The sequence below is a fragment of the Chanodichthys erythropterus genome, chromosome 3 (genome assembly GCF_024489055.1).
Source record: "Chanodichthys erythropterus isolate Z2021 chromosome 3, ASM2448905v1, whole genome shotgun sequence".
NCBI lineage: Eukaryota > Metazoa > Chordata > Actinopteri > Cypriniformes > Xenocyprididae > Chanodichthys > Chanodichthys erythropterus.
This window is the reverse complement of record NC_090223.1, coordinates 49,086,518-49,094,916: the sequence shown is the minus strand read 5'-3', so window position 1 is coordinate 49,094,916 and position 8,399 is coordinate 49,086,518. Positions and strand designations below refer to the sequence as shown.

General features: G+C 38.3%; 1 protein-coding gene across 2 annotated transcripts; it reads right to left on the bottom strand.

The window, feature by feature from the left end:
- Nucleotides 1–2,324: 2,324 nt before the first annotated feature.
- hspbp1 (HSPA (heat shock 70kDa) binding protein, cytoplasmic cochaperone 1) lies at nucleotides 2,325–8,021 on the bottom strand. 2 transcript variants are annotated; one of them, XM_067382642.1, is made up of 8 exons: nucleotides 7,089–7,104; nucleotides 5,799–5,900; nucleotides 5,228–5,426; nucleotides 4,917–5,141; nucleotides 3,981–4,136; nucleotides 3,794–3,890; nucleotides 3,577–3,688; nucleotides 2,325–2,814 (listed from the first exon to the last, which is right to left on the bottom strand). In XM_067382642.1, the coding sequence occupies exons 3-8, from the start codon at nucleotides 5,376–5,378 to the stop codon at nucleotides 2,734–2,736; spliced, it is 822 nt and encodes a 273-aa protein (XP_067238743.1). In that variant the 5' UTR covers nucleotides 5,379–5,426; nucleotides 5,799–5,900; nucleotides 7,089–7,104; the 3' UTR covers nucleotides 2,325–2,733. The 2 variants fall into 2 exon arrangements, with proteins under 2 accessions (XP_067238743.1, XP_067238742.1); XM_067382641.1 differs by lacking the exons at nucleotides 5,799–5,900; nucleotides 7,089–7,104 and adding exons at nucleotides 7,134–7,253; nucleotides 7,854–8,021 and having other exon boundaries at nucleotides 2,326–2,814.
- Between the last annotated feature and the right edge of the window lie 378 nt (nucleotides 8,022–8,399).

The following is an 8,399-nucleotide window of genomic DNA, read 5'->3' as shown; positions in this document are numbered from 1 at the left end:
CCCCATGTCATCCAAGATGTTCATGTCTTTCTTTCTTCAGTCAAAAAGAAATTAAGGTTTTTGATGAAAACATTCCAGGATTATTCTCCTTATAGTGGACTTCAATGGCCTCCAAACGGTTGAAGGTCAATATTACAGTTTCAGGGCAGCCTTCCCTATTCTACTTACAGAAAAAAGGTGATCACTTGTGTTTATAAAGCATATACAGTTGTATTTTTTTCAAAAATAACCGATCGTTTCTCTAGATAAGACCCTTATTCCTCGTCTGGTATCGTTTAAAGCCCGTTGAAGCTGCACTGAAACTGTAATTTTGACCTTCAACCGTCTGGAGGCCATTGAAGTCCACTATAAGGAGAAAAATCCTGGAATGTTTTCATCAAAAACCTTAATTTCTTTTTTTTTTTTAACATAAACTAGCGCATCGTACTATTTGGTACAAGTTTTGGTATAAGTTTTCCCACTTACAAAGAATGGAGAGATCTGTAATTTTTATCATAGGTACACTTCAACTGTGAGAGACGGAATCTAAAACAAAAATCCAGAAAATCACATTGTATGATTTTTAAATAATTAATTTGCATTTTATTGCATGACATAAGTATTTGATCACCTACCAACCAGCAAGAATTCTGGTTCTCACAGAATTGCACCTGTTTGAACTTGTTACCTGTATAAAAGACATCTGTCCACACAATCAATCAGACTCCTACCTCTCCACTATGGGCAAGACCAAAGAGCTGTCTAAGGACACCAGGGACAAAATTGTTTACCTGCACAAGGCTGGGATGAGCTACAGGACAATAGGCAAGCAGCTTGGTGAGAAGGCAACAACTGTTGGCGCAATTATTAGAAAATGGAAGAAGTTCAAGATGACGGTCAATCTCCCTCGGTCTGGGGCACCATGCAAGATCTCACCTCGTGGGGCATCAATGATCATGAGGAAGGTGAGGGATCAGCCCAGAACTACACGGCAGGACCTGGTCAATGACCTGAAGAGAGCTGGGAGCACAGTCTCAACGGTTACAATTAGTAACTCACTACACCGTCATGGATTAAAATCCTCCAGGCCCGTCTGAAGTTTGCCAAAGACCATCTGGATGAACCAGAGGAGGCATGGGAGAAGGTCATGTGGTCAGATGAGACCAAAATAGAACTTTTTGGTATAAACTCCACTCGCAGTGTATGGAGGAAGAAGGATGAGGACAATCCTAAGAACATCAAAACTGTGAAGCATGAGGGTGCTTTTCTGCAAAGGGGACAGAACGACTGCACTGTATTGAGGGGAGGACGGGTGGGGCCATGTATCGCAAGATTTTTGGCAACAACCTCCTTCCCTCAGTAAGAACATGGGTCGTGGCTGGGTCTTCCAGCATGACAATGATCCCAAACCAAAGCCAGGGTAACTAAGGAGTGGCTCCGTAAGAAGCATTTCAAGGTCCTGGAGTGGCCTAGCCAGTCTCCAGACCTAAACCCAATAGAAAATCTACGGAAAGAGCTGAAACTCCTTGTTGCCCAGCGACAGCCCCAAAACCTGAAAGATCTGGAGAAGACCTCTGTAATTGTAAACAAAGGTTTCTGTACCAAATATTAAGTTGATTTTTCTATTGTATCAAATAGTTATTTCATGCAATAAAATGGAAATTTTTTAAAAATCATTTGTGATTAATTTAAGTTTAAAAAAAAAAAAAAAATGATGTCTCTCACAGTTGAGGTGTACCTACGATGAAAATTACAGACCTCTCTCTCCATTCTTTGTAAGTGGGAAAACTAGAAGAATCAAATACTTATTTGCTCCACTGTAAATCAGGGGTATCTAAAGTGCAGAGTTTAGCTCCAACTTGCCTCAACAAAGCTGTCTGGAAGTTTCTAGTATGCCTAGCAAGACCATTATTAGCTGGTTCAGGTGTCCAACTGAGGCTGGAGCAGAACTCTGCAGGACAACAGCCCTCCAGGAGCAGGACTGGACCTGGTTTCAATCATATTTGACAAACTGACTTTTTGATCACTTTTGAAATCAATTATCAAAAAGTGTATCCTAAAAGTTATCATGGGATCAAAACTATCTCTATTCTATATTAATCAGCTGCATATTAAACATATTGCAATGGATTCCTCAAATTACAGGTGAATCGGGACAACATTAAAATAGCAGTTCCAAAAAATTCAAAATTCACTTCCAATATTAATTTCAAAGTATCGATTATGTAATGGTGTAAAAAAGGCACATATTTGTGCAGGTTTTTTCATCCTCACTACTCATTACCACTTTTGTTTAGGTCGGAATTACACTTGAACAGAGCTTTGAATCATAACACTCTTTATTTTAAATCTACAAATTATGTTTTATTTTGATGTGTAGTTACACATGATGGCTTTATATTTGTGTGGTTGTTCGGGTGAAGAATAAAGAAGAACAATAAACATTTAGAAAGTTGAGTCTAAACAGCATATAATTTAAAATAACAAATTGACATATACAAAAATGTACATATTCATATTATAACACAAGGTAGTTTGTGTACAGTTCATGAAATACGATATGTTTGCACGTGCACACATAGCTGGCCAAAAACTGAACTCTGAATATTCAGAATTGAAATCTCTTTCAAGTTTATCTCTTGATCAATTCCATTTCTAGTTTTTATTCCTCTCTTAAACAGAGAGAGAATATAAACTCGGATTGCATCTTTTGTGTTGGCCTATCACTGCGCAGCAGGAATCACCAGTAAGACCTCAGCGATCCATTCCATTGTCCTCCAGGGGCTGCCCTTGGAAACAAGCCACTCGTAAACGTTCACAAAATTCCAGCTCCTCCTACAGGAAAAGAAAAGTCAGAGTTCAAGTCATTATGAAGCATTGTTTGGAATATTTTACTTTCAAAATGTTACATTATTCAATGAGAGAAAGGGGGAAAATGGTTAAATACATTGAGAACTGGGTGGCTCTAGTGTTACTTTAGTATTATCTATACACTATTATATATTATTTATTAATATTTTGAATTTTTTCATATTTTTTAATCAGTATTAATTTGAGTAATGTCATATTTTTTTTTTTTTTTTTTTTTTTTAGAATTCTGTTAGCTTTCATTTATTTTTTTCAGTTTTAGTCATTTTAGTACTTCAAATTAACTGGCTGGCTCATGATAAGTGGCAAATTTAATGTTATTTGCTATTATTGTGGTACAATTTTTATGTTAATGTTAATCTGCATTTTACTACTGTTTAAGATTCTAAAAAGCCTGAATTACCTACAAGAGCAGCCTAATGCAACACCTACTAACTATTTGACTATTGCTAAACATCATTTCCCCCATTATTTTTCCCACCCATTTAATTTCAGAGGTGGGACAAGTTATTTAATATTGGTGAAGGATCACGAAAGCATACTTTTTTCTTTGGAAGAACATGCACTAAAGAATCGCACAAAATAAGACTAGGAGAAATTAAATAGGGTACACTTATTTCATGCTGACTTTAAAATATTTGATTTGAAAGTGAATGTGAGAGTGAAGGACAAAGTCAAGGAGAGAGAAACCAATAAAACACCAGTTAAGAGATGAGTGAGTTAATTTACCAGGCTCTCCTCTTGTCCCCTTAGGTCCTGCACTCGCTGGTTGAGCAGTTCCTCCAAGCCCAGCGATGGATCTCTGCAATCACTCACACCACGAGGAGAGTCCTCAACTAGACTAAACACATACAAGTTGCAAATATCAGTCAGAAACCAAGCCTCAAACTCCAAAAGCTGATGTACTTCACAAGTTTCATTTTCATCATGCAATAAAGTTACCAACCAGCAGAGGGCACCAAGTACATGTTCATGTACAGAAGAATGAGGGGACCGAAGAACTGACACCAGCTGCTGAACCATCCCCATAGACAACACTGTATCTGAGAAAGAAATGAAGAATGAATACATAAAACACTCCTACAAACTGGACTCTATATGGTCTAACAGACTGCATTTAGAGTCAGCGCTACCTTTGTGTTCTGGGTGACTGGTCAGGAGGTTGAGGAGAAGGAACGCTGATTTAGTTCTCAGTTTCTCACTGTCTGACTGCATCCCCCTCATCAGCACTGAAAAACCATCATGTGACAGGAAGTCCCGCAGACCTTCATCCTGTTCTCGGACTAAACCTGGGAAAGAAAGTCGAGATTCGAAGATGCTTAATTCCAGAGACTTATTGGGACTACACAATTTTTTTGGGGGGGGGCATGTTGTTACTAGAACACAGTGATTAAAGTTTATAAAGCTTTAAATACAGTTTTTCTTACAAAAACCCATCGCTTCACTTTATTCACTTGCCGGAGTTGCATGGATTACTTTTATGATGGATGGATGCACTTTTTGGAGCTTTTTGGAGCACTTTTTGGATCGTTTGTTTTGCTCAAAAACAAGGACTAAATTTGTTACAATGTTGCATTTTCTTCTTAGTTCGGTTCGCTTTCACATAGCAACATTTCAAATGAAAATGCATTTATGCAAGTCACATGTGTGTACAACTGTCCTCTTATTGAATTTTCTCAATAAAATTACAGCATTCTCAGACAGAGAAGTGCAATTACACAACATTTTAGATGAAGAGGTGCTATGGTATGGTAAATAATGTGCTCACTCACAGAATCAGACACTACTGCTTTTTATATAACACATTTCCCATTATGAATTATGATATCACTTGGGTCCGTTGGGTCGGATTGCTTTCACATCTCAAGCAAGTTACTTATTAAAAACCTATGTCTTCAAAAATAAACAGAACTGCTTAAAATTCACGCTTTCGCTAATTTGTTTTGTAAAATATAGGAAAAATAGGAGAATCTCAAAGGAACCAGTGGCAAATTATTTTGCGGTTATCACTGCACCACTCTATATTATTCAAGAGTAAGACTTTGACTTTTATGCACATTTATACTCACAGGACACAGCGTAGAGTGCTTTAACTCGAACTGTGCTGTTTGCGTCATGATCTGTGAGTTGCAGGAGTGTCAGTAGCGCCCCCTGGTTGAGCAGGTAAAACTGCACCTCGGGCATATTCTGGGCACAGCTGGCAATGAGCTGAGCCGCTCTCCAGCGAATTCCAGCCTCGGAGTGACAGAGGCACCGTGACATACACAAATCCAGGCCGCCCAGCTTCATCAGATCTGCAACACACAAAGAGAAGTGACGCACATGTTAAATCGTTGTTACAAGAACACAACAAGAAGGTTTGAAGAGCAAACACACATACCTCTCGCATTGTCCAGGTTCTCACAGAGCTCAGAAAGCATTTCCAGTGCTTCCTCTCGCTCATCCTCCTCTCCCTCCTCCTCCACTCCCTCCCTGCATTCATCTCTGTTCAGCACTTCCAAACAATGTTTCATCTGCTCCACCTCATCCATCTGTCCTTTACACACTTCCGCTAGAGCTCCTCTCAGAAACTCAATCCTCTGGAAAAACAAAGAAAGGGGCTTACTTATAGTACAGTCTCTATATTAAACTCTGATAATAGAAAGTGTTTTTTTAATATGCAACAAAAAATAAACATCAACATTACAGACCACACATTTATATGTACAGGTGCTGGTCATATAATTAGAATATCATCAAAAAGTTTATTTATTTCACTAATTCCATTCAAAAAGTGAAACTTGTATATTATATTTATTCATTACACACAGACTGATATATTTCAAATGTTTATTTCTTTTAATTTTGATGATTATAACTGACAACTAAGGAAAATCCCAAATTCAGTCTTGAAGGTTCAATATTGAAGACACCTGGTGCCACACTCTAATCAGCTAATTAACTCAAAATACCTGCAAAGGCCTTTAAATGGTCTCTCAGTCTAGTTTTGTAGGCTACACAATCATGGGGAAGACTGCTGACTTGACAGTTGTCCAAAAGACGACCACTGACACCTTGCACAAGGAGGGCAAGACACAAAAGGTCATTACAAATTTACACATTACTGGCTGTTCACAGAGCTCGGTGTCCAAGCACATTAATAGAGAGGCGAAGGGAAGGAAAAGATGTGTTAGAAAAAAAAGTGTACAAGCAGTAGGGATAACTGCACCCTGGAGAGGATTGTGAAACAAAACCCGTTCAAAAATGTGGGGGAGATTCACAAAGAGTGGACTGCAGCTGGAGTCAGTGCTTCAAGAACCACCACGCACAGACGTATGCAAGACATGGGTTTCAGCTGTCGCATTCCTTGTGTCAAGCCACTCTTGAACAACAGACAGCGTCAGAAGCGTCTCGCCTGGGCTAAAGACAAAAAGGACTGGACTGCTGTTGAGTCGTCCAAAGTTATGTTCTCTGATGAAAGTAAATTTTGCTTTTCCTTTGGAAATCAGGGTCCCAGAGTCTGGAGGAAGAGAGGAGAGGCACACAATCCACATTGCTTGAGGTCCAGTGTAAAGTTTCCACAGTCTGTGATGGTGTGATGTCATCTCCTGGTGTTGGTCCACTGTGTTTTCTGAGGTCCAAGATCAACGCAGCCGTATACCAGGAAGTTTTAATGCACTTCATGCATCCTGCTGCTGACCAACTTTATGGAGATGCAGATTTCATTTTCCAGCAGGACTTGGCACCTGCACACAGCACCAAGGCTACCAGTACCTGGTTTAAGGACCATGGTATCCCTGTTCTTAATGGGCCAGCAAACTCGCTTGACGGAAGAGGAAGATGTGATATTTCAGACCCAACAATGCAGAAGAGCTGAAGGCCACTATCAGAGCAACCTGGGCTCTCATAACACCTGAGCAGTGCCACAGACTGATCGACTCCAAGCCACGCTGCATTGCTGCAGTAATTCAAGCAAAAGGAGCCCCAACTAAGTATTGAGTGCTGTACATGCTCATACTTTTCATGTTCATACTTTTCAGTTCTAAAAATCCTTTCTTTGTATTGGTAATATTCTAATTTTCTGAGATACTGAATGTGATTTTCCTTAGTTGTCAGTTATAATCATCAAAATTAAAAGAAATAAACATTTGAAATATCAGTCTGTGTGTAATGAATGAATATAATATACAAGTTTCACTGTTTGAATGGAATTAGTGAAATAAATCAACTTTTTAATGATATTCTAATTATATGACCAGCACCTGTATTTCATGGTTGTCTGTGCTCCTGCAGCGAGCTCTGCTCACCTCTTGTGTCATGGGTTCTGGTGGAGCCGGACCATCAGAAGCAGAACCGGCCTCCACAGCCATCCGAAGCACACCTTGCAAATTACGGGGGTGTTGCCTGTTACCCCTGCCTTCTGCCATCTAAGGAGATAAAGACACATTATATATGATATTCTCTATTAAAAGTTTTCCTGCAAATACATAAACATGCTTTTTAAACCGGCTTAATAAATAAATTCAATATTCAGGCAGCTTTATTAAAACTTGTCAAAACCTTTGTAAAGACAATGAGAAATCACATTTCTGCTATATACAGTATAATATTTTGGTCGATCTTTATGGTAGCTTCTAGTTATGTTGAGAATAGTGACATATTTCTTTTACTTCACTTACAGACATATCATCAGATAATTATATATATATATATATATCTTTTTTTTTTTTTTTTCACTTAGAGATGTTGAGATATGTTTTTGTAACATGTTTCTTTTATTTCACTTACAGGCATATTATGACAGATAATATATTATTGTGACATTTTAATTTCTTATATATTTCACTTACAGTTACAGATATGTTATCACGCATAATATATTTTTGAAATATTCACTTTATTCAACAACTTACAAATACATTGACAGACTCACAGATACAGAACAGGCAAATACGACGAAACCGAATCATGTTCTTCTTCAGGTACAAAATGTAAACACGAGTAAAAAAAACCGGGCTTAGGCCTACCTTTGGAAATGCTGTGTGCCAAAGTTCAGCGGTAGAAGTAGAAGTGATTTAGATTCCCAGCAGTATTAACAATAATGTGTGTGAGCTCCTCTCCACTAATATAAAGACACCATCGCGGATCCAGAAGCTTCCAGATGCTGCTGCACAACGGCGTGCTCAAACCGTCGACGCGCGATGACGTCACAAGCGTTACCGTAGTGATATTGGATCGTCTTTGTAAATCAGTGACCAAAGGGATTTAATAAATAACAGTTCGCTTGATTAAAACCGTGTGAACCCCAACATTACATTAGCAATTAAAACTATATTACATTATATTATAATATTACTATGCATTACATGGCTAATAATGATTTACTATGTATATTTCCATCAAAATACCATGGTTACTACAGGTGTTGTACTAGCGTTCAGTCATACAACATGTGAACTCTCCGTCAGACTGATTTTTGCTGTTGTTTCAAAGGTTTTTATTACAGTACGATAACTGAGTAACTTTAGTATTTTAACAAAACTATGGTTACCATGGCAATTTTAGTAAAAGAA